At 36.2% G+C, this 26,751-nt stretch overlaps 2 protein-coding genes across 12 annotated transcripts in view; both read left to right on the forward strand.

Moving 5' to 3' along the window:
• wnk2 (WNK lysine deficient protein kinase 2) overlaps positions 1-3,240 on the forward strand; it is a 28,104-nt gene extending 24,864 nt beyond the window's left edge. Inside the window, exons 29-30 of the mRNA XM_067432299.1 lie at positions 484-737; positions 1,000-3,240. Coding sequence (XP_067288400.1) covers positions 484-737; positions 1,000-1,263 — 518 coding nt within the window. The 3' untranslated portion in view covers positions 1,264-3,240. The remainder of the gene's footprint in view (positions 1-483; positions 738-999) is intronic.
• A 4,905-nt stretch (positions 3,241-8,145) lies between these two features.
• The window catches only part of LOC137058698 (inter-alpha-trypsin inhibitor heavy chain H3-like), a 38,331-nt gene continuing 19,725 nt past the window's right edge, over positions 8,146-26,751 (forward strand). The window contains exons 1-24 of one of the 11 annotated variants that reach the window (XM_067432063.1): positions 8,146-8,279; positions 9,030-9,193; positions 9,315-9,419; positions 9,506-9,668; positions 9,747-9,857; positions 9,958-10,086; positions 10,203-10,319; positions 10,588-10,756; positions 10,834-10,944; positions 11,230-11,411; positions 11,497-11,676; positions 11,911-12,038; positions 12,106-12,296; positions 13,530-13,682; positions 17,445-17,558; positions 20,164-20,193; positions 20,277-20,342; positions 22,229-22,252; positions 22,348-22,413; positions 22,503-22,616; positions 22,711-22,885; positions 22,972-23,120; positions 25,846-25,930; positions 26,011-26,713. In XM_067432063.1, the coding sequence (XP_067288164.1) occupies positions 8,202-8,279; positions 9,030-9,193; positions 9,315-9,419; positions 9,506-9,668; positions 9,747-9,857; positions 9,958-10,086; positions 10,203-10,319; positions 10,588-10,756; positions 10,834-10,944; positions 11,230-11,411; positions 11,497-11,676; positions 11,911-12,038; positions 12,106-12,296; positions 13,530-13,682; positions 17,445-17,558; positions 20,164-20,193; positions 20,277-20,342; positions 22,229-22,252; positions 22,348-22,413; positions 22,503-22,616; positions 22,711-22,885; positions 22,972-23,120; positions 25,846-25,930; positions 26,011-26,125 (2,919 nt within the window). In that variant the 5' untranslated portion in view covers positions 8,146-8,201 and the 3' untranslated portion in view covers positions 26,126-26,713. Of the gene's footprint in view, positions 8,280-9,029; positions 9,194-9,314; positions 9,420-9,505; positions 9,669-9,746; positions 9,858-9,957; positions 10,087-10,202; positions 10,320-10,587; positions 10,757-10,833; positions 10,945-11,229; positions 11,412-11,496; positions 11,677-11,910; positions 12,039-12,105; positions 12,297-13,529; positions 13,683-17,444; positions 17,559-20,163; positions 20,194-20,276; positions 20,343-22,228; positions 22,253-22,347; positions 22,414-22,502; positions 22,617-22,710; positions 22,886-22,971; positions 23,121-25,845; positions 25,931-26,010; positions 26,714-26,751 lie in introns of those variants that run through there. The other 10 variants (XM_067432064.1, XM_067432065.1, XM_067432067.1 and 7 more) reach the window with 10 other exon arrangements.

Here is a 26,751-nt window from a genome sequence, read left to right on the forward strand (position 1 = left end):
CAACTCACACATCAGTTGTGGAAAATGGACGCTGAGCTTCTGCAATAACCAATGAGGTTCGTTCTCGTGTTATGCATCATGTTTGAGCTTCTGCAAGAACCAGTGAGGTTTGTTCTCGTGCGTCAAGCATGATCAGTTGAGCTTCTGTTTATGTTCACTGAACAATATTGATATGTGAATAAAAGACTGAATTCCACCTGTTCATCATATATAAAGCTATCAAATCTCTTCATAAAATGTTGATGAAACTGCTAAATTCATATAGATTAGATTTATGATAACTTTTTGAAGTGTCAAAATGGCAGTTGCATAGACTGTCAATGGAGGGACAAAACTGGCTAATATATATCTTCATTTGTTTTCCAAAGACGAACGAAAGCCTCGCGGGTTTGGAACATTTAATATAGTCAAGGAAGCTGTGGATTGTATTTCAGTGGATTGTATTTGTGCTATCTATACATCTCAAACCAATTTGTTCCGTAGGATCTGGAGCGGCGTCAGCTGCCTCTAATCAGTCCCCAATGCCTCCTGGATCAACTCCTCCTCCTCACCAGCCGATTGGTCTTGCCCAAGCACAGTCTAATAACAGTAACAACAAGACAGATGATGCATTCACACAGCAGCTTCAGAGACTTGTGGATAATTGGGCAGAAGGGGTAAGGGCTCCTTCACGCTCACAGTCCCTCAGTCTAAGACCACAGCAACTGACCCGATCCAGGATCTGGAGCGCTTTAGAGGTGATATTATTAAAAATACTCCCTTACCAAATATTAAAGGGTATGTTCTGACATTTACTCACCCTCGTGATGCCATAACATATTTTAAAAATATATATTTTAATTGATTCAGGCAGGTTTGCAATGAAAGCAGATGAGTAAATTGAATGATGATGACTGAAGTTTTGCTATTTCTTTCAATTTTGATGATTTTATGCCTCCTTTAGGTTAAAAAAAGGTTGGTTCTAACCAAGAAATATATATTGTGATGACTTTTCTTTAGGCTCCGGTTTCAACAGAAAGATCGAATGCCTCCCTACTGCCTCTTTCATGGCCGCAGATTGATTTCCATGCCCCTGTGATGGCAACTGACACTACACAAGTACTCCAAATGCTGAATGCCCAACACTTAGACATGGACCACTGGCCAACAATGACTGCCAATCTTAACCAAGAAGTCTTTGCTTTCCCTGCTGTGCATTCTCCTTCTTGGACAGCACCTTCTTCCCCCAGCGAGGTTCCTAGTTCTAGAAATAGGACCATGTAGCTTTACAATCACTGTAGTTTCATTAGAGTGCAGTTTAGGCCTTTCAATGTGCAATTCTATGTGTTGCAGTTTCTAGCATGTAGTCGTTTACAATGCACATGTAGTAATCCCACATGAACATGTAAATATTCAGGCCAACAATGTAGGCATATGTTATGAATCAGTTATGTACATTGAGTATTATTGTACATATTCATATAGTAGCATTGAATTTTAGCATAGGCATATGTACAGAACATATATTTTCATCAAAATCTGTTTAGTTTGCTTGTGCTTGTGCAGAATCAACTTCCTTAACACCTTGAGCTGTACACATGTAAATGCAAAAAGGTAATATGCGCTTAAATTTGTGTAGCTGTGTATAGACACTGTTTATACTTCTGTAAATATAAGCTCTGTCTGCATACGTGCATAAACTTGAAAATTGAATGAAATTGAGGTTTAGGTTAATCAGTGGCTTGGGTTGAATAGCATCACAGCTGGGTGAAAACACCGGAGCTTGGAGCGATGATCACGATCATGACATCACTGTGAATTTTTCACCGCGTCCTGCAGCGATCACTAATTTCACAACGCACTGGTCAAAAACATTATTGTATGCTAGAAAAGTAACGACCACGATGAACTGCACTGAGAAACAAGAGAGAACTTTAACAGACTGAGTATTTCAGGTGAACAAGCCTGCAAGAGTGCCTTGAACAGCAACTGCAGACTGTGCTGAGTACCAGCCAATGTACCCAGGGTAAAGGTGACTGCTATTTGTTTTCTGTTACCAAGCATAATACCAACTAAATTAATGTTTTCCCCACCTGCAGTTTATGATGTCCTTTATGGACGTTTATAAAATGCATTTCAACACTACATGGTATAATTCAGTTGTTTTGATGGTGTGTGCATTCATAATTAGGAGGATTGTTCTTTTGTCATTTTCTACATCATCTGATACAGAAAAAAATTACATTGGTTTAGAGGAAAACTTTTCAAAACTGTAATGCGGTGTAATTGAAGATTCTAATTTTACGATGAATGAAATGATGAGCTGAATGATCTCTGCTGGCGCAGTCATGTTTGTGGTTAAAGCACAGTCATAGCACAATGCTATCTTTTAGACCTCAGTGCTTTTTTCCATTAATAATGCTAATAATGTACTGTCTTGACTGCAACATATGAAATACCATGGCTACCCTAAATTATTAACTTTTAAATTAGAGTTTTGAAATATATTCATTACTAGTAGACAAACATCTGTGCAAGTTATATGTATCATATAACAAAAACTATACTTGCTAATGTGCTGTAGAAAGTCACATGATAAAGTACTGAAACCTGGCAAAATCTGTTCATATATACTTGTACAACAGATTATTGAAACAGGTTGTAGGTTTTAAAATGGTATTATATATTTGGACATTAGATCTCATCTTGCGCTAAGCAGAGGTGTAGGCAGGTCATTGTTTTTTGTCATGGTAAATGGTGCTATAGTGACCTTTTGTTTCTATCAGCGTCGCCACTCTTATGATACAAAAACTTAAAATCTTGTTTCAGTTTATTATCTATTATTTTTGTATTTTAGCTATGCAGCAGTTCACTACAGATTAACCAGATGTACTGAAATAAAATGTGATGGGGTATCGATATTTTGTTCACTAAACATTACGATGGCATTTGATTTATCTTTTTTATTTAATTGTTTTTTTATTGCATTAAGTAAACAAGACTACACTATGACACTGCTTGCATAGTGAGATTACAAAACTTGTTTATTTTCTGTAAGTCAATTGTAATTATAGACTAAAATATGCTATCTCAAATCTGAGCCATTTTACTTGATGTTCATCTTCAGGTTTCCATACCTTTATTTCTAATGGGATATGAAACGGTTCATTAATTTGTCACAGTCGTTCATGTTGTTACACATTTTCAGAAATGTCAGCCTTTTACGAACAAACAAATAAATAAATAATAGGCAAAGTGAAATTGATGTAACAATTCATATCATGGCAAAAAGTACTGTATATCTCTGCCATGCCATTATTTTGAAAGATTCAGTATAATCATATAATCAGCAATATAGCAGCAATTGTTTCCTTTTTTTATTTATTTCTTTGTTGCCTTTGTAATAATGCATATAAGGTACTACTTTAAGATATTTTTCCCATATTGACACCTAAATTGTTACTTTTGAAACTAATTTAGACTACATACATACCTTATAATGTCCATTATTTACCTTTATATTTTTGAGACACAGTACTTTTCTTCCCCCCTTATGGATTTGTTTCCTAAATGCATTTTATATTTTTGGCCTTTATTTTAGCAGCAGCTGTGATTATTATGCTTCATATCAATGAGTGTTCTCATGTACTCTTGCAACAGCTCTATGACTTCAGCCATTTCTGTTCCATTGGAAATTGTTCGCCTCTAAAATAGTCGCCGACGGAGTTGCATGCACTGTGCAGAGTAAACATGCCCAAATATCCAATCCAATAACCACATTTCATTAATGATTATCTATATTTACATTTTCAGTTCTTGCAGCGTGTTTTACTTAATCTTACCTCACGTGTATGTTTGTAAGAGTGCATCTTTTCCTCGCAGTGTGGAATTCATTCATGTGAGAAACATCTACTGAATCGCAGGAATTTTAAAATATATTCGAAGTGTAATTTGATTGTTTGTCTATGTTTCATAACATTACAAGGAGAGAAATTAGTAGCTATATAGTAATAGCATTTTTAATAGTAGTAATAATAGTAGCCTATTATTTGTTAGAGAGTAGGTTTATGAGCTAGGCCATACTGCATCCATCCACCCTGGGGGCGGTCGAAAAGCTTTGGCATCACTTTTTCAGGAGACTCGTACATGGCACTATTATAATCGATAGGCATACCGAGAGATGATTGTAATAGCTGTAACATTACCGCATCTAAACCTTGTTTTTTTATTTTAAATTTAATCGATTTCCACAGAGATCATGATTTTTTTTTTAGCAGATTACACTAGGCCTATGCGATTCGTTTTCCCCTCAGAAGTTAGCTGACGTCAATAAAAGCTCAATCAAGTTTGCGTAAAAACTTTTGAACTCACCAAATCCATTCTAATGAAGTAGATTTCGACCAAATCTCATCAAGGAGGTAAGTATCAGCCGGTGATTCTGTACAAAAAGTATGGAATAATTTGATTTTTTATCAGACATCATCTCCCTTTTTTTCTTCATGCGACCATTCACCCAACAGTGTCGCACATAAAATGCATAATAAAAGTCCCACTTATTATATTCTTTCCATTTGCACTGTTGCACCAGTCTTTTAATACTTAGCCTACCTTAAATTGACCTCACTGTCTCACATAATTCCACAGCTGGCTTCTCTCTCTCTTTTTGAATGGAATCTTTACATTGCCAAAACGTCAATAACTCTACATACAAATTTACAATACACATAATAATAATAATAATAATAATAATAATAATAATAATAATAATAATAATAATAATAATCATTAAAAAATCCAAATAATTGAATTCAGGTTCCAATCGCTTTTACAAACATGTGTGAAAGAATGGATCACTCTCAGGAGCTCAGTGAATTCAAGTGTGGTACCGTGATCGGTACATTTGATCGTGATCGATATTTGAATGACTGTTCTTCCCTCCCTCATGTCTCCCTGAGACATTTCTGTATTTTATATCTGAAAAAAAAAAAACTCTATAAAACAAAAATGTGTTTAGTATTTAGCGTAACATTACATTTAGCATCACCAAAGGCTTTTTTGGACAGAGGCTAGAGACTACAGCCAGTAGGAGCTAGTTCTGCGTGTTTTCCACCTGCCCATATGGGTGGGATTTCACTCACACAATGTAAAATGTGCACGGCCACTCGGGTAACGTTATTTATAATAGAGCAGTGTGGAGCAAAGTGATTGTTTTCAATGAATTCCTATAAGTTAAGCTTCCATAGGCATGAACTGAAAACGCGTGAGACTGGACACGCACCGTGAATGACAATGCTGCTGTAAATGAATGCCTTTGCTGCCATGCTCATTTTAGTTTCGGTTTAGAATTAGCACCAATTCTGGAGTGGGTTGCTAGAATTGTGGGTTTATTAGCCTATTATTCTTAATGAAAAACACAAAAATGAAACGGTGCAATGACAAACTCCCTTAAATAGGCGCTTTTACATTTTTGAAACCAAATATTCCGAGATCATCTTTTCTGGTTTTCACTCTCGAGATGAATGAAATCTGACTCTTGCTGTGTTTGTGATGCTATGTCGTTCGGCTGTTTAAGTTAAAGTTGGCTGTTTATTAGTATACCTTACATATCCCCAAGCCTGTGTACCACATAAGGGCATTTTTAAAAGGGACAGTGTCCATGCCCTGCCATTGATAACCAAAAGTTAGGCTGAGCGATTACCGAAAACCAGATACTCCAATGATATTCAACGTTTACTCAAAGATTGCTTATTAATTTCAATATATTTAAAGTATGCCCTCTCTGTATGGATAGAACATTTTTATATTAAGGCCAGGACAGGACTTGAAAACAGGACGTTTGGTCACCCTACCAATAGTGGCATCATTACAGATGTCTGTTTGGTGTTCTTTTTCCATTTCTCAGTTCACCATTGACAATGCTGCTCTGTGACTTACTTTGTTTGGCCTTCTGTTAACTTATCTCAACTTGGCTACTATAGTAAATCAACATGTTACAAACAAAAAGTACATTTGGGGGACATTTCTCAATTTTCTTTATAAGCTGTTCTCCAAAATAGTCACTTGAAAGAGAGGCAAGCAACAAAAATGGAACAAAACAGATTGAATGGTATTGAATTGCTTGGACATAAATATCTGTAAAAACAAAACAAAATCTGAGCTAATTTGTTCATAATATAATTCAACATCTCACAATGGAATGAAATCGATCTGTTTTCGTGAGGTTAGGCTCAAAATACAGTGTAAATAACTGATGTTTGAGGAGAAAGTCCACATGAGTATGTTTGGGGTTGTTTTTGTTTTCTTTAGGAAGGTTAATGCCAATACACTTAATATATGTTAACTGTAAACTGTGCTATAAGCCTGGCACAAGAGCATCGATATGTGTCCACTTTAATTAATACAGAAACAAGATATTTACAGCTTCCACATTACCTCTACGATCACCAGCATTGTGGTATATGAAGCTGCCTGAAGTGAAGTAGACTCGCTCCTTCGGTCAAAATCGAGGGAGCAAGGGTCTGTCATATAAACTTACCTTGTCCACTTCACCAGGCCCGTTTCCAGAATCAAATCATTGAGGGTGCTTCTGAAATTACTGAGGGTGCTCTAAGCAACGGCTCCATAGCGGTGTAGAGTGAGAAATGTATGGTCATTTGTTTACAGGTCATTTACTTTAATACGTTACTAGTATTTTAAAATGTCATTTTCCTGAGAACCAAAAAAAAGGTTATGTGAATTCAGATTTTTTTTAAATTCCTATTTTATATGCAATATATTCTACTATACAGAGGACACCAAACACGCTGTAAATAGATGCATTTGACGCTCTCCAGAGCTCGAACACAAATGTGAAAATCTGCCAAATCTGTTTCGCCAATATTATTACTGATGGTGCTGAGGGTGCTTTTGCTTGCGTTTGAGGGTGCTTAGCACCGGGCCTGCACTTTACGAAGTGGAACGCACTTCAAAATGGCGGTGGGAATTCCCGGATTCCCTCAAGGGGAAGTGCTTAGGGAAGTTTGCAAGTGTGTGGAGTTGAACGCATTTTTTTAGGTCTATGGTTCGGACCAAAACAATCAGTGTGGTGTGAAAAGGAACCAGAAAATGTGAAAAATGCAACAATGTATAATTGTTTGCCCTTGGTTTGGACCAAATGAACCGAACTAGAGATGTGAAAGCATGCTCCCTCAGTCTCAAGAGATCCATTTTGAGGTCAAGATACCAAAGAATGCATCATCAGCCAGTTCAGAGTGTAGGTAAATACACAAATGAAATCAAAAGATGTTCAAGCAATTTAACAATTTAAAATCTCAAAAAGGTGCTGACAGTTAAAGGATTAAACCAACTAGCAAAACAATTACAATGTTTATGGATAATATTTTAAGGAGATCCCAGGATCAAAAACAACAACTTTAAAGTTAAAGGTCAAGTAAGTGAAGACATCTTGGTAATCAATAAACAAACTTTCATAAAACTGTATTTTGGCTTATGATTTTTTAAATATAAGTAAGTGTCTTGTTAATTTCAGGGTGATGGTGAGGGACTACAGACTTCCTTCTGCTCCTGACATTGGATGTTGGCTCGTACCATTTCAGTTTGTAGATCTCTCTGACCTTACTGTCACGGAGTTGTAGAGTTCAGCAACATTTACGTAAGAATTGTATTCTCTGTTATCATGCTGACCTCAATAATAACCTATTTTTTAAATAGAAATTGTTTAACAAAAATATAATAGCCATCTTTAGTATAAGTTCTCTCTGCTTTAGGGAGCTGGAATTACTCACCACTTCATACATTTTTCTATCTGTTGTGCTGTCTTTAAATGTTTATGAATATGATTTTCTTTGCCTACACATGTGCACTCAGGCTTTAGCTGGCAAAACGTGACAAAATCGCAATTAAAATTGCACACCAAAAATGCCATGTATACATAGTAACCCTTTGATTGGTGCCTTTCTAAGTATTGATTGTTTTTAAGGTCATGACTGATAATAATAAAAAAAAAAAAACAGCAGCAAACATATACAGAATGTAAAGTATTTTCAAATTATATAGGCTATTTTCTAAAAAGCATGCCTCAATATTGACTTTTGAGGGGCTCTGAGACTCTGATTATAAAAAGAGGGGGAGGTTTCTTCATCCGGTCAATAATAGCCAATGGCATGATGTGGACAGGAGTTTAAAGGCAGTGTGTGTTTCGAGGTCTGTTTTCTGAGCAGGTCATGATGGATCGAGCAGCTCTCAGACTGATTCTCTTGGGTGTTTTTCTCATCTCGGCCAGTTCACAACCTGTGAAGAAGGTGAGGGTCAACATTCTAAAAACAGATTCATTATTTGTATTTGAGATGAAGGTCCAGGCAAATTAGATTTACTACATGCTAAATATACCATGCTCAAAAGTTTGAGGTCAGTAAGTAAGTAAACAAATATTAAGAGTTTTAATCATTACACTAATTAAATGTGACAGGAAAGACATTTATGGAAAGAAAAATCTATTTCAAATCAAATCTGTTGTTTCAAAATTTATAATCAAAGAATCCTGAAAAAAATAAAATATTTAAAAAAGTAGAAAATCAGCATATTAGAATGATTTCTGAAGGATTATGTGACACTGAAGACTGGAGTAATGATGCTGAAAATTCTGCTTTGGTCACAGGAATAAATTATATTTTAAAATGTTATAGACAATTGTTATTTTAAATTACACAAATATTTCACTAAATTACTGTTACTATTACTATTATATTTTAGATCAAATGAATGCAGCCTTGGTGAGCTTCAGAGACTTCTTTCTGAAATGTTTAAAAATCTTACTGACTTTTGAACAGCAGTGTTTCATTTCAAATGTAGTTTGAGTAAAGAGAACCATCTATTGCTCAATAGTTTACACAGAGATGTTGTCATCAAAATGTATTTGTTTTTTAGTCCAAAGGCCTTTTTTCTCTACGCCATTTTCAAGCAGTAAATATTTGAACAATCCCACGTAAAAATGAGTAAATGTGCACCATCCAATTTGACCCAATATGACTGTACTGTTTGATGTTCAACAGAAACAAAATGTGGATATATACAGCTTCTACATAAACTCCACGGTCACCAGTCGCTACGCCACAACCGTCATCACAAGCCGTGTGGCAAACACAGCCAATGAGTCACAAGAGATCCAGTTTGAGGTCAAGATACCCAAGAATGCCTTCATCAGCAAATTCAGAATGTAGAAAAATTCAATACTTTTAAACATAAAAAAATGTCTGATATCCAGCAATTCTATGAAGACAAATCTAACCAGCTGATTTTGAAGTCTGTTTAGTTTGAGTCTTTTCTTTGTTTCATAGGACCATAGAGGGGAGGACATATGATGGAGTCGTGAAGGGAAAAGAGGAAGCTCAGCAGCAGTACAGTCGAGCGGTATCTCGAGGAGAAAGTGCTGGACTGATCAAGTACTGGACATTTAAAAAAAGAGATAGGTCCAAAAAATATGTCTATAGTAGATTTAGTGACATCCTGGTATTCATTTCTATTTCAGATCTGTTGGAAGGACTTTAGAGGACTTTAAAACTTCAGTAGCGGTGGCTGCTTTTAGTAAAGTGACTTTTGAGTTGACCTATGAAGAACTGCTGAAGCGCCGCCTTGGTAAATATGAGCTGCTCATCAATGCCCAACCGATGCAGCCGGTGGCAGACTTCAAGGTGAAAGAAGAAATGAAGAGTGAAATAGATAATCAATATAGATTCATAGAAAGATCATTATTCTTTCATTCACATTAGATGGATGTGCACATACAAGAGAAACCAGGAATTTCCTTCTTGGAGGTGAAAGGAGATTTGAGCACCGGTGATCTGGCCAATGCCATCAAAACCACCAGAGCAGACAAAGACGTAAGAGCTTTAAACAAGGATAAAACACTTAGCTTAGGTGTTCTCATTATGCAACTGCAATTCAAACAGAGTTACCAGATGACCAAACTGATCATTCCAGGCATGGGTGACCTTCTACCCCACTCGAGATCAGCAGACCAAGTGTAAAAGCTGTGGAGAAAATGGACTGAATGGTGACCTGCTAATAACATATGATGTTGAGAGAACAAATCCTAAAGGAGAAGTCATGGTACATTTTCAATAACATGCTCTATGAGAGTAAACTTGTCAAAAGTGGAAAGGATTTTAAAAGGCTATGTAAAAAGACATGAATGATGTCCAGAATGTACTTTTGTTTTCTCTCAGGTATCAAATGGTTATTTTGTCCACTACTTTGCACCCTCTGATGTTCCACGTATTTCCAAAAATGTAGTGTTTATCATTGACCGGAGTGGTTCCATGAGCGGCAGAAAAATACAACAGGTACATGTAAACGTTTCAGCCAAATCAACCAAAAGGATAACAAGCTATAACATTTGAGATGCTAAAACCACTGACAGACATTTTTTGAAAGATTTTGCAGCATTGTGTATTTTTATGTTTAAAGAACAGGGATTTCTGTATTGAAATCTCTGCAGATATTCTTACTTTAAACTACTGGCAAATCCTGCCCACATCTGGTGAATGAGTGTCCAGTCGTGATGGAGAAAGAATAATCTCCAGGTGTTCTGACAGAAGTGTTTGTCTTTAGACTCGTTTGGCTCTGCTAAAGATTTTAAGTGATCTTGATGAGGATGACCACTTTGGATTGATCACCTTCGACAGTGAAGTTAGCACATGGAAGAGTGAACTCCTGAAGGCCACCAAGGAAAACCTGGAGAATGCAAAATCTTTTGTGAATGAGATCAGAGATAGAGGAGGTAAGATCCTAAAGCTAAAATGGGGAGTAAGAAAGTTGTACCTCAGAATGACACAACTATGCTCGTTCTTCCTTTAGCCACAGACATAAACGCTGCAGTTCTAGCAGGAGTGGACATGATCAATCGACATCCACGAGAGGGAACCGCCTCCATCCTGATCCTGCTGACTGATGGAGATCCCACTTCAGGCACAGATTCACACTCACAAACACAAGATAATGGTGGTTTATCATAGCACTGGTTCACTCAGTCGAATTAGAAGACCTGCTAATAAAAGGTTTTAGACGTGATTAAAAGGCCTGTAGGACCATTGAATTATTATCAGGACAGATTTGGTTCTTGTCTTTGTCAGAAAAGAATAAGAAATAATTGTCCAATGCACCTATTGCTTTCTGATCACTCAAAAAAAGGTCATAATTATGATTTTCAAGCATGTGCTGTATGTAGACTAACTTATTTTTCCTCTCTAACAGGTGAAACTAACATAGAGAGGATAATGGCCAATGTGAAAGAGGCAATAGGGCCAAAGTTTCCCCTCTACTGTCTTGGTTTTGGATATGATGTTAACTTTGACTTCCTGACAAAGATGTCACTAGAAAATAGTGGAGTTGCTCGCAGGATCTATGAAGATTCGGACGCTGATCTACAGCTGCAGGTGGACTACAGAGAATCAGCTGTGAATTCATCCTCAGAGCTCGTCTGTTCTGTGTTTGAACCCTTTACTTTGGTTTGTGTTGTAGGGCTTCTATGATGAAGTTGCCGTCCCTCTCCTCACTGATATTCAGCTTAAATACACAGGAGGGACAAACCTTACCAAGACCAGCTTTAACCTGTACTTCAACGGATCTGAGATTGTGGTATCAGGACAAATCACAGACAACAGTGTGGAGAGTTTCACCACTGAAGTCATTGCAGTATCAGTAAGATCATCATGCTTTACATATTTTATAGCATATTGGTGGAGATTGAGTGGACTGTTTTTTTTTCTCGGCAGTCTCAACAGAGCTCATTATATTGGATATTTGGATCATTGATGGTTAATTGTTTAAGAATTTGGAATAATGATCACTTTGTTTTCAAAGAAAGTTATTGGTGAAAGTGGTAATGACAACATTCCTTATGAAAATGCTCATATTGTTATTATTTCTGAGCAGAAAGGTAATAATGTGACGTATCAAGAAACTGTAATGACAACAGACCCCAGTGACGTCCCACCTGAGAATGAAGATTTCATGCAGAGACTGTGGGCCTACCTTACAGTGAAGCAACTTCTGGAAAGGCAGTAAGTTTATGAGTGATATGACATTCTGCATTTTAAGTTGGACATTGAAGACATCTTTCTGTCCCAGGGTGATTCTTAAAGGACAAGAGAAAGAGGATGAAAAGAAAGAAGCTCTCAAACTCTCCCTGAAATACCAGTTTGTCACGTCCCTCACCTCTATGGTCGTCACGAAGCCTCAGGAAGATGAAGTGGAAGTTGCCGACAAACCCGAAGAGAGAGGAGAGAGAGGAGAGAGAGGAGAGCATGGCAGACCAGCAGGTGAGAACGGAGAGGTTATAGTATCTTGCAAACCTTGTTAATGAACGTGTGCAAACATTTGACCTTTAACAAAATAGCAAGCAAAAACACAGGGACAGCAGGAATACGATAAGTTATGCACAAATGTATTAATCAAGCTTTGCATCAACTGCATTGTTGGTTAAAAAATCTTTTATTTGTGCATCCTCTGTACGGTATGAAGCTATTGTTTTGGGCTAGTAGTTGGTGGGTTTTGTTGTAAAAACTTGGTAACCCTGTCTGCATGCACGCTGAAATAAACGATCTTTGCCGGTGTTCAATTTTTGAGAGAAATTGTGAAGGTGAATGCAGATACAAACAAGCTCTCCATTTAAGATTTGAACAAATATAATCCAAGCCCCTTTGATGACGTGATTACATTACTGTTGATCATCTGTCCGTCATCGTCTAAAGCCCGCCCTGATGATTTCATTGGTCCGAACTGTTTCTGTTCGGAGATAATTACTCCTCTGCGGAGCCTAATGTGTAGCGAAACCTAAATATTTTGTGGGCGGGGCTAAGTTCGGCTGGCATCCAGGCTAATAGAGTACGTATTTCATTACAAAATATTTTATCAGCATAATAATTTGAGTAAAATCTTAAATTGACATGAACTTCAGTACGTTTCCTTTTTGTCAGAAATAAGTGCAGAATCTTAAATATTTCTTTTTCATTTGTATCATAACATTGCTTTGGTTTAGAATATTCAAAAATCTAAACTTTGTTTCCAGGTTTAAATAAAAGAAAATCACAGATTTTAACAATTATGGTATTGGAATTGCTGCCCACTGTATACTGTGAATAACACTTTTCTCTTCCTTTTTAATCAGTTATGGGTTTCTATCCTTCCTCTCGGAATTCATTGCATGTATAACATGGTGAATTGACAGTTCATTTACTCAAAATAACAGAAGTACTGATAGATATTTTCTATTATATTGTAATGCACATCTGAGTAAAACGGCTTATCAAAAATAAAATATGATTTTGAGAGGAAACACACTATACCATCAACACAAAGTCGTGCATACAACACCAGAGAGAAGTATTTCACTATTGCAGGAAGATCCAGTTATTATATTTTCATTAAAAACTGAGGTCAAAAAAAAAAAAAAAAAAAGTCTCACCATGTTTCATAACATGCATTTAGAAAATCCAAAATATTGCAAATTCTTTTAAATATATATATTTCCTCACATTTGTTTTATATCCCAGGATCAGGATATAGTTATTCCCGTCCCCCTCAACGCGGTCAACCCGGTCAAGCCGGTCGGATTGGTCAGGCCGGAACACGTCAAAATACTAGACATGGTCCGCAACGTCACCCTGTTCTGCTTAATAGAGCTGTTCAACCTGACCCTCATTCAGGTATCTATGGTATACCTTTTTTCTTCTAAAAGTTGACAAAGACTCCTTTTCCTTCTCAAGAAACATTAGCTACTGTGGTTTTTTGTTGTTGTTGTTTTTAATTTACAAATAATTATTGTTATTAATAAATAAATTAATAATTAATAAAAATTTAATTTATTAAACGCAAAAGAGGAAATTCACATGAAAAAGTGTACAGAATGAAATGAGAATAAATAAAATAAGGCTTTAGGTGTGATTCAGAAATAAAGCCTCTTAAAGAGATAGTTCACTCTTAAATAAAAAATATTTTCTATAACAAAATTTGTCTCAGCCTAATGTTGTTATAATGCTGTATGCCCTTCTTTCTGGGCATACAGACTGTACATTACATGTGTTCTGGGACTACGTGATAGGGTTTGGTAAAAAAAATTAATAAATGTAATGAATTATTTAAATTCCTTTGGCCGTTGGTCTTCTGTGTTAGCGCAGCCGTTCACTCTGACTCACCCATAAAAAAACACGTTTCTGAGAAATCCAGATTAATACAAACTCTACATTATATACAATCTAATATGTTCCTTGTTCTTCACAACAAGGAGATATCACATTCAGATCTATAAACTGTCATTCTGACTGTCATCAGACAAACTCTCAGTTCCTGTCCGGAGATTCAACTCAACCGTTTCAAGGCGCTGTATTTCATGTCGTTTTCTGTTAATCTTGATTTCTCAAAACTTGTGTGTTTTTCCTGTGTGAGTTGGAGTGAACTTGTGGCACTAATGGAGTTTCATAGTCGAGTACAGAAGACCAATGAAGATCAGGATTTTCATTAAGTAATATATTAAATTACGGTTCGTTTTTCACCAAACCCTGTCGTATTCCCCAGAATACTTAATATACAATATACAACACGTGTCACATGGGAACCTTTGTGATACTTTTGCGTCTTATTTAAAAAGCTTGATGCTGGTTTCTATTCACTGCCATTATACGGACAAGCGCCAGAATGACATTTTTATAAAAAATACTCCATTTGTGGTCTGAGCCATTAGAACATTAGAACAACACCAGGGTGAGTAGATTATGTCTTAATTTTCATTTTCACTATCCCTTCAATATTAAAAGCAACATTTGGAAATACATTTTAATCATGAAAAGAAAATTATTTAAATGTAGCATACATTTTGTGAAAGTAATTATTATGAAATGTTTTATAGTATGTTTTATAGAGTATATTATTATTATTTTTTAAATATTTAGGTCTCAAGCGCCGATGGTGTAATTGCTCTGTCTATTATTGTTCTTCTCCAAAATGAATTTGAGGACTTAAACCTGCTGAAAATCTCATGAAAATTCGCGCACACCTCAGAAGTAGTGAAAATTTACATCTGATATGGGTTTCAGAATTAGGTGTGGCAAAATGGCTCAATAGCGCCACCCACAATATTTTAATTAACCGGCATTCAGGCTACGTTTCACATACATGTATGAAGTTCGGTACCCACGTTTAACAGGCCAATACCTACAAAAAAATCCCCGGGTGCAAAATATGAAAACCCAACAGGAAGTAAGATATTTTGAGTTTTCTCTTCAAAATGTTTGCAGTTTTTGCCATTTCCAGATGTTGTACTTGAACAAACTCCTCCTAGAGATTTAATCAGATCAACATTATATTTGGTCAATCTAATCCAAAGGCCTTTGCGATGTTAAATTGTGAAGATCTTGAGTTTTCGCTGAAGGGTGTGTCTGTGACAGCCTGACAAATTTTGACGTTTCGCCATGAAACAGGAAGTTGTTATAACTCGGGCATACATGATCTGAACTGCCCCAAACATCACATGTTTTATTAGAGTCCTGGCCTGAACACATCTACACGCCAATATTCAGTTACAGTCATAGTGCCACCTGTGGGCAACAGGAAATGGCATGCTTTACACTGTGATTCACTCCCTGAAACAAATTTAAATTTGCCATCAAGTCCCAAACATAAAGTTGCCCAGAAATGCACAACACAATGAAATTTAAAAAACGCGTAAGTTCACAACACAACGGAATCAAGCCACAACACATCGGAAACAAGCCACACAAAAAAAAGCCACAACACAGTGAAATAAAGCCACAATACAATGAAAAACCACAACACAACGAAATAAAGCCACAACATAAGGGAAACAAGCCACAACACAATGGAAAAACCCACAAAACAACGAAATGAAGCCACAACACATCGGAATCAAGCCACAACACATCGGAAACAAGCCACGATAATAAAAAAAAAGCCACAACACAGTGAAATAAAGCCACAATACAAAAAAAACACAACACAACGAAATAAAGCCACAGCACAATGAAAAAACAACAACACAATGAAAACGCCACAGCACAACTGAAATGCTTCCGACCATTGGGGGCTCTCAGAGTGCGGTAAAGATTTGCCAGTCTTATAAATATTTAAACACTACCATCAGTTTTAAGGCCTTGTCCACGCGAACACGGGTATTTTTATAACCGTGACTTTTTTTACACGGTATGGCCATTTGTCTACACGGAAACGCAGTATCAGGTCACTGAAACCGAACATTTTTGAAAACCCCTGCCAGGGTGAGGATTTTTAGAAACGCCGGTTGCAGCGTTGTCGTGTGGACAGTAAAACCGGCGTTTTTGCCTTGCGACGTCAGAGTGTGCGCCGCTATCCGCTGTGTTTGAAGTCAGATTGTTTGCCGCTGACTGCTTTGTTGACGACCCTATGGTTGACGATTCGGTGCAATGGTGGACGTACCCCACATATTGCTGATAGTAACTGTGCTAACAGGGCTGCTTGTATCATGTACACAGATACATGCTCAGGTATATTATTACATTGTGGAACAGAGGCGTCAGAAGGAAATTCTACGCTTCTGATTGGCCAACATGCCTTTACGATTAGGGTGATATCGCCGCTGCTGGTGTGGCATGTTCTTGACAGCGCTTGATAGCGGGTTTTTGCGTTTTCATGTAGACGGAGATTTCTTTAAAACCGAGCATGGGTGGACGGGATTTTTTTTCTAAAAGCAGGAGGAAAAACTCCGGTCATAAAAATACCCGTGTCCGTGTGGGCTGGGCCTAAGTGTGCAATTGTATTTCGACATATCAATTTAAAATCACCTGCATGCACCATAGCTGTAGATTTATACCCGAGAACCCTTTTACTCTAGACTGGGTAAACCCAGCCCGATCCGCCCGCGATTTTATTTTCACCCTGCAGCTCAGGCTGGAAACCTGTACAATTTTTCTATCCTGCTTCTGTTACAATTTTGTGGCAACCAATCACAAACCGGCTTATCCACCTGGTGCGCTATTGGCGATATAAACTTCAGTACATTTCCTTTTGACAAAAAGAGTGCAGAATCTTAAATATCCTTTATTGTCATACCGTTGCTTTGTTTTAGAATATTCAAAAATCTTTTTTTAGACTAAAAGTTAATTTAATCAAACCATTGCAGAGAATTTAGTTACAATGAATTGAAAGAACTGATAGATATTTTCTTTTATATTATGATGCACATCTGAATAAAACGGCTTATCAAAAAGTAAACAAGATTTTGAGATGAAGCACATTCTATACCATTGTTTGAACAAAGTCGTACGTCACCAGAGAGAAGTCTGTTGCTTTCACAGGAAGATTTAGTTATGATATTGATTAAAAAGTAAAGATCAAAAAAAAAAAAGTTTAATATGCAAAATTCCATATACTGCATCTGCCTTTAAATATATATTTGTCCCACTTGTTTTATACCCCAGCATCAGGATTTAGTCTGCACAAGTTCAGTTACAGTCATCCCGTTCTGCCCGTTCTGCCTGCTCTACCTGGTCCTCCTGGTCCTCCCGGTCTGTCTGATCAGTCTGATCATCTCGGTGAGCCTAGTTATTTTGGTCTGAACATTATGCACAGTCAACCTGTTCCTGATCTAGAGATTCATTGTATGCTGTTTTTCTTTTACAAATAACTACTGCAAATTTGATTTATTAAAGGTGCCCTAGAATGAGTTGAAACAATATGTTAAATTGTTCTGTGATATCTACATAGAGGGTATGTGGCTTATTTAAGTGCAAAAAATTGTCCAGATACAGTTTTACAGATCCATTTACAACCCAATAAATTGTCCCTAGGATGTAATGCTCTGTTTTTTGCCTTATTTGGAAGAGTCATGAATATTAATATTGAGCTCTGCTCTGATTGGCTTATTTCAGCAGCTCACAGCTCACAGCAGTTCAGTGAAGCGGCTCGTGAGTCCTGACCGTCCTGACAGAACACAGACCGACCGAATGACACTTTAAGCAGAACATCTAAAATGGAGATTGATAAAATGTAGCTTACTTGTTTATTGGTGTTTTCAGATCATCAGCGCGCGAGAAAGATGAGAAAGATCCGCACGTTGCCAGATTTCAGTAATTTAAATCCCCCAAACAGAGCTTTTCTGTGGAAATAACACGTATACTATCCGGTGTTTTACCTAAACATGTCCAATCTGGCAACCATATGCACACAAGCTCTCTCTCGCGCGGATGATCTGAAAACACAAATAAACAAGTAAGCTGCATTTTATCAATCTCCATTTGAGATGTTCTGCTTAAAGTGTGTCATTCAGTCTACATTTTAGACTTGTCTTTTTTTCGTCAACGATATTGCATGTTTATATAACGTTAGTCACAATGTAGGCTAAGGTAACGCAGTGACTGTGATGTACTCGGAAATACAAGCATGCAAAAACATCATAGGCCTACTTCAGTTCTCAAAAATATAAATATTAACTTATATTTTTACGAAACGATTTACAAAAATAATATTACCCTTTGTCATTAGACACACTATTTATTTTTGTATGGTACTTGGAGTTTCCTGTTGTTTCTATACTAGCATCTTGCGTCATCTAGATAATGCTGTCTCTCTAAGAAACTTTCAATTTAATCAGAAATTGTTTAAACAGTCAATAAGTAGATAAATCACTACTGACTGCTTGCAGGAGTATAGTTTAAGATGCTGAGTGAAGCTTGCTTGAAATGGGCTGAACAAACGAACGATTTTGAAATAAATTGTTGTGTTATCCGATAATAAACCTCAACCATGTTGACAAGAAAAGTCCTCACATCTCCTGCACAGCCTGAACATGATGTGTGTCATGAAAGCTGCCGTTTTTGCTATCTTCGAGTGTCTTTACCTGCAGTCTCAATGATTCGGCTCCGTCAGTTCCGCCTGACAATGAACATGTTTGGACAGATGCAAATGTTGGGGGCGTGCATATAAATGATCCCCAACGCTTGCGTCACGGTTGGCCTTATGTTGAGAAGCACTTATTTTTCCGTGGTGTTTTTGATGCACAAGATTTACATAAGAAGGAGGAGGCAATGGTGTTTGAGACTCACAGTATGTGATGTCCATGTACTGAACTCTCATTATTTCACTATGGCAAGGTTAATTCAATTTTTCATTCTAGGGCACCTTTAAATGCAAAATCATGAGTAAATCCACTTGTGTACAACAAGTGTAGAGAAGGAAATAAAAATAAATAAAATAAGGCATTAGGTGTGATTCAGAAATTAAGCCTCTTAGAGGTTAACCTTAGTTCACCCTGACCCTAATGTTGTTCTAATGCTGTATGCCCTTCTTTCTTAATTTTTTTTATAAATAATTAAAAAAAAAAAATTCTCCCACTCATGCTCATCCATATAATGGCAATGAAAAGCTACCAGCATCAAACTTTTTAAAAAAGACACAAAGATATCATATAATAATCCTATGCGACTGTATATTCCATGTGTTCTGTGGCTGCGTGAAAGGGTTTGAGGAGAAACAAATGGAAATGTAATGTATTATTTAACTAAGATCCTGACCTTGGGCGTTTGTCACTCATGTTGTTGTCGCAGTTCAACTCAGAACGCAGAAAAACACACTATTTGTGAGAAATCAAAATCTCCCTTTGTGGTCCGCAAAAGAAAGAACAGCATAATATTGTATTAGAACAACACCAGAGTGATGGCTCGGTTTTCATTTTCACTCTCTCTTCAGTATTAAAAGCAACATTCAGAATGTTTGATCAAAATACATTTTAGTCATGGAAAGAAAATTATTTAAATTTGTCCTATGTTTTGTGTAATTATTATTAAATGTTTTATTAGTAATTGTGTATAATATATATATTATATATATATATATATATATATATATATATATATATATATATATATATATACAATATATATATATATATACGTGGCAGACGCTTTTATCCAAAGCGACTTTGTTTCTTATTCATTTTTATTATTATTATTATTTGTTACATATTTAAAGGAAGTGTATGTAAGATTATGGCCAAAACTGGTACTGCAACTGGTACTTCAATTTTCTATTTAATAATTTCAAAACTTTTTTCATTATTTATTGATTTCGTTGAGTGCTTTGGTCAGTAAATTCTTAATAAACTGACTTCAAAATAAATAAATAAAAAACACCTTTTTTTAGATTCAAGTGACATGCTGCTCTATCGTTCTGGTATGTATGAATACGCTGTAGTTTTGATTCTGCCTTGTGTCAAGTACATCTAATCTGATCAGTTGAACTTTTTTTTTTTTTAGAAAGTGCCGTCATTCAAATGCCCACATTTCCACGGCATCATGACCTTCTTCTTCCTACTATTTCAGGTACATAAAGATCTCTTAAACATACTCATTATTTTCACTATCCCTTTAATCCTCTGGTGCTCTTCGGTCATTTCTGACCGAAAATTTTTCTGTTTTAAAATTTTAAAAATCCCAGCTTCATCAGAATGGTATGAAACTTGGTGACTTTTTTAGCATTAGGTATGTAAACACACAAAAAAATTGGGGTCATGATTCGAGCATGCTAATTGATCATTAAAAAAAAAGTAACGTTCATTGTCTTCGGTCATAAATGACCGACCATAGGAAATGAATGGGAAATCGGCAAAAATACAAAAATTCTCTGAATATTTGTGTGTACAATCTACAAATCGGCCACAATGCTGAAAAAAAGTACACAGCAGTAAAGGGGTGACACTCTAAAACATCAAGAGTGTGATACTGACACATCCACTCACACACACGCACACACACGCACACTTATACACACACACACCTATGAAAAATTTAACCTATGAACCACATTTAGAATTTTAAAAAATCACAGCTTCATCTGAAAATTATAAAACTTGGTGACTTTTCTAGCATTAGGTATGTAAACACACACAAAAAATTAGGGCATTATTCGGGCATGCTAAGTGGTCATAAAAAAATTACTTCCACTTGTGCTCTTCGGTCAAAAATGACCCCCATAGGAAATGAATGGGAAATCTGCAAAAACACAAATATTTGCAGGATATTTGTGTGTACAATCTACAAATCGGCCAAAATGCTGAAAAAAAGTACACAGCAGTATAGGGATGACACTCTAAAACATCAGGAGTGTGATATTGACACATCCACTCACACACACGCACACACGCACACTTATACACACACACACCCATGAAAAACTGAACCTATGAACCACATTTTGAATTATTAAAAATCACATCTTCGTCAGAATGACATGAAACTTGGTGACTTTTCTAACATTAGGCATGTAAACACACACAAAAATTGAGGGCATGATTCGAGCATGATAAGTGGTTGTAAAAAAAATACTCCCACTTGCCATAGGAAATGAATGGGAAATCTGCAAAAACACAAATTCACAGAAAAAAAATCACCATTTCTAAAAAAAAAGTAATAATATAAAAATAGTATTTGATTATTTTTATATATTTATTCGAATCCAGCTAAAAAAAATATTAAATGTGTTGAAAAGTGAATTCACAAGCCCCTCCATAGAGACCTCTAGTGGATTACACCCATGGTTGCATAATTTCTTAAATAATTCCAAAAGAGGGCGCTAATCTGTCTTCAATTTTTTTTTTGAGGGCCTAGTCTCTATTTTAACCTAAAATACTGCAATTAAAAAAAAATTAAATAAAATGTTTTTAAAAAATATATATTTTATAATTTTAAATGGCAAAAATAGACAATAATTATTGCATAAATATTAAAAAAATACCATCAAATCATCTCAAAATACAAAATTAAAAAGAAAAAAATATTATTGAAGAAAAATAAATTGCATTGGTTTAACTGGGGTGGAGGAAGTTTAATTTTTAGGTGTCCGGTCACTTATGACCGGGAAGACAACCAATGTAACCCCTAAACGAGGAGCACCAGAGGGTAAAATGAAAGCAACAATCAGAATGTTAGATCAAAATACATTTGAATCATGAAAAGAAAATTATTTAAATGTAGCATGTTTGAAGTAATTATGTAATTATTATCAAATGATTTATTAGTAATTGTTTTTATTATTATTTGATACATATTTGAGAAATTATTTGGACCAAATTAATTGCTGATTCATTTAATTATTTTTCTATTTTATAATTTCAAAACCTTTTTCGTTATTTATTGATTTCATTGAGTGCTTTGGTCAGTAAATTGTTAATACACTGACTTCAAAAGCTGAAAAACTTTTTTAAATTCAGGTGACATGCTGCTCCATAGTTATGGTATGTATGAATACGCTGTAGTTTTGATTCTGCCTTATGTCAAGTACATCTAATCTGATCAGTTGCACTTTTAAACATTTTTTTTTTTTTTTTAGAAAGACCCGTCGGTCGAATGCCCATATTACCATGGAAGAGTGACACTGTTCCTCCTACTATGCCAGGTACATAAAGATCTCTCAAACATACTTATTATTGTAAGACAATTGTATAAATGAATTATGATACAGCATTTGGTTATGTCTTCTCTTAGTTCCAACTGTTAGTAGCAATCGGTTCCTGCTGCCCGCTGCTGGTCAGTCTAAGCCACTTTGTTTTGACGTTCCTGTTCCTCAAAAACTCAAACTGCTACAGGATTCTGCTTCAGGTAACTATTACACACTTACTATACGTGCACATCCTTTAGAAAGTCATCATTTATTGAATGTGTTGTAGACTGTGCTGCTTTCTGTGTGCCTTAGAGTTCTCTATGAATGGAGAATCCACGACTAGACGAAAAGGATTCAAGAAAATTGTTTTTCATTTCAAAACAAACCTTCATCTGACAATAAACACAAGATCTATCAGATACCGAGATGTCCAGAATAATGTTGAGTTTTTGTGGGACCAGGCACCTACTCAACACAATACAGAGGGGTATAAACTACTCAAACTATACATGTTTTACTATATGTGTGTTATAGTGAATCAGAATTAATGCATCAGTTTCTCTATTTCAACAGCGTGTCCCTGATTTTACGGAGCAATGAAGTGGACATTACCTTGGGGAACATACGCGTTGTTATTCTTCTTCACAAGAAAAATGGTGAAGCGTTTCTGTGGCCTGCTGTTCGCCAACAGCCAAAAGATGTCAGTTTGATGGGCATTTTAGGTACGAATGCTCACGGATAAAACATTTAAACATATAATGACACTTTACACAATAAACCCAGCAGACAAGGAACATTATCAGAACTTTAAAGGCCCACTGAAGTGCCTTGAAACACGCAGCATTATTCAATGTGCTGACGTCATGTTTTATGACGTCATTTAAAGCTACACTGTGTAACTTTTTTAGTTTATTCTTAGCTAAAAACACTTAGTTTTTCATAAATATATGTGCTCATTAATGTATATTTACTTCTTTCAAGTAATTAAGTATTCTCGTAAGTTTATAATATGCCATTGAAAATACATACGGGTGAGGGGTTCGAATGCTGGTCGCCATGTTGCCCCTCCATCTTGACAGTACATTAGCCAAAGAGGGACATATCCATAAATACAAGCTTCACTTTTCGCATTTTAACACTCTTTGGCACTCATTGATGAGGTCAAACTGGAAGCCATGTTAAACCTGGAATAAATCGGCCACCGAAGGAGTTAAAACGAAATCGGAATTGAGAGGAACAGAAACTATTATTCCCTGGATTGTCATATACCTTTACACCGCTAGATGGGGGGAAATATCACACAGTGTAGCTTTAAATGGGTCTTTAAATGGGTTTGTTGTCTGCACCGACTTGCACATATGATCCCCTTTGCGATCTTGTGTCTCTAGTCTAGACCAGAGCTGTTGGTGTGTGTGTGTGTGTGTGTGTGTGTGTGCGCTGCGGCAGACACTAATGTGAAACAAGACTTAGGGTGCTTTCACACCTGCCTCATTTATATTGGTTGAATCGTACTAGAGTTTGTTTCCCTCTTTGGAGCGGTCTGTTTGTGGTGAGAACGTGATCCGACCTCGAAGAGAACCAACTGCAAAAGTAGGCTACTGATAATTTTTGGACTGAACCAGCTGCCGTAGTCAGCTGCGCTGACATTATGTGCATGACATTATTACATGATATATCGTTGGCAATATTTTCGGAAGATGACCATGTCAGAGTTAAGAATAATTAATGCTCACGTCCGCTTGAAGTGACGAGCGATGCGCGCTCGCCGTTTGCAGTGCATTAGAACGTTGTTTTCAAGTCTCATCCGCGCTTCATTATAGGGTGCTTTCACATCTCTAGTTCAGTTCATTTGGTCCGAACCAAGGGCAAACAATTATACATTGTTGCATTTTTCAGCTTTTTTGGTTCCTTTTCACACCACACTGATTGCTTTGGTCCGAACCAGTTTAAACGAACCAAAACGCAGGCACGTGACAACATCCACATCACTCATTTGCCATGGCGTATTTCCTAAACTGCTTTTTGATTGGTCAGAATTTACGTGTGGAAAATTCCAACAGAAGAGGCAAAGCCAGCAAATTATAACACTATGAAGAGACGACTGCGCGGGCTGGTTTTGTCCCTGGCCATAATCTACTACACTGTGTGTATTTACCACAGTGAAAGTTACCCAACTGAAAGGATATTTACACTGTCTGAATCTTCACTGTCATAATTTCCTAAAGCATATAGTCCACTATGTGCTGAATAAATATAAAAATATATTTATTCAGTGTTGTCCACATTATATTTCACCTGCATTGTGCACTTTTATAATAATACGTTTGGCCATTAACTTTTAAATGCATCATTAGGCTAAGCTATATTTAAACTGCAAACACATGAGTGGAGTCTCTGCATTAAAGACCTACGAATGGCAGATCAGCGTACAGCTACAGTTCTCTCCAAAACGGTAGGGGATTATACTGAATGTGGAGAATTTGATTTGAGGATGCACGTAACTAAGCGTCAGAGTCCGACCGTTAAAGATGATGAAGAATAAAAGATTGCATACTTTTCTGCTACACACTCAAAAGTATGTACTTTTTCTTCACAAAAAGAGTAGGCTACATACTGTTAGGACGTAGTATAAGTAGGCGATGCAGAAAAACGGCACCATTCTACTTCCTCTTCTTCTTTTGTTTAATGACTATTTAGCTACATAACCTACTTAATGCACATCGCCACCAATTTGGTGGTTGTACAATCATTTTTTCAATCTCTTCCTTTTAAGTAGTCTTATTCACTGAGATTAAGGATTATATTGTTTGTTTGGTGCTAATTAATTGAATGCATATCCATGTGAGATGACAATAAAATAAATATAATATTTTTATGAATGAACAGTGTAACAGTACCTTGTTGTAATAGTGCTTTAGAATTCATATATAATGTTGTATATTATATAAATGTAACTATATAACAAATTTAGTTATATTAATGTAACTATATTAATTATATAACATGCCTATTAAGCAAACTAACCCTGGAAAATGAGCTGCTCTGGAGCTCTCTGTTTAGAGAGTGAGTTGCTATGACTACTTACCCTGAGAGTGACCTCTGTTTTTGTAACCAAAAGTTGAGGTTTTCCGCTTGTTTACTCTTAAACATATCCAGATATGGCACATAACCTGCTTTCTGGAATACTCCCCGGTCTTTAAAAATGTTCTCAAAACATTAGCACGAAAATGTTATTTGTATATCTAGTTCAGTCATGAAACTGCAGAGGGCGCAGCTTTACATGCAATCTGCAAGCAGTCACATCATTACTACATGGTTTAAGCTAATTGGCCTCATATCATATGTTTTAATTAGCTGGGTGAGCAAATAATGGTACATTTTTATTTGTAACTTGCTTTGTTAAATCAACACGGGATAAAATCTCAATAACTGTTGATTATATTGAAGGAAAAGCTGAGGCTTCATATGAGGAGGTTCAAGGATCACAAACACCAACTCTAAAGATCATGGACCAGGAAGTGAAGGCAAGCTTGTAAGTGATCAAGAGATAAACACACAGCTGATTTTCTCCCTTTATTATATTTCTGTTTTAATCTATGAATGTATCTGTAGGGAGGATGTCACAGACTACACTCTTCCTTCAACTCCAGTTATCAGATGTTGGCTTGTCCCGTTCCAGACTTTGATGCAGAAAGACATTTCTGATTTCACTGTCACTCAGCTGTAGAGTTATCTATCTATCTATCTATCTATCTATCTATCTATCTATCTATCTATCTATCTATCTATCTATCTATCTATCTATCTATCTATCTATCTATCTATCTATCTATCTATCTATCTATCTATCTATCTATCTATCTATCTATCTATCTATCTATCTATCTATCTAATCAGTCTAATCTTTTGATGTCCGCCATCAAAATGATAAGTTTAATTACTCCAGCTGCTGTGAGAAAAGGCTATGCATGATCCGCCGAAGAACATGTGGTCCGCTCCTCACGTGCGTTACTACTACTAGCTGTTCTCTTTCTTTGTGTACAAATGTGACGTAATGATGCAAAGACATGCTTGAATTTTCTGCTGAAATCCACCATACCACTGTAATTATAACACATGGGGCTACTATAGTAAGGAGAGAGTTTTTAATACTGGCTTGTTGTGTACTTTTTCATTTTTAACCCAAAAAAGTTACGGAATGCAGCTTAAATAACATTTAAATTGCACACCAAAAACTGTATGCATATCGGTGTCTTTCTACGTATTGATTGTTTTTGCGGTCATGTCTGATAATAAAATAAAAACAGCAACACAATTCTAAAGACTGTGAAATATTTTCAAGTTAGATGCAGC

This window comes from Pseudorasbora parva, chromosome 22 (assembly GCF_024679245.1).
Source record: "Pseudorasbora parva isolate DD20220531a chromosome 22, ASM2467924v1, whole genome shotgun sequence".
NCBI classification, from domain to species: domain Eukaryota; kingdom Metazoa; phylum Chordata; class Actinopteri; order Cypriniformes; family Gobionidae; genus Pseudorasbora; species Pseudorasbora parva.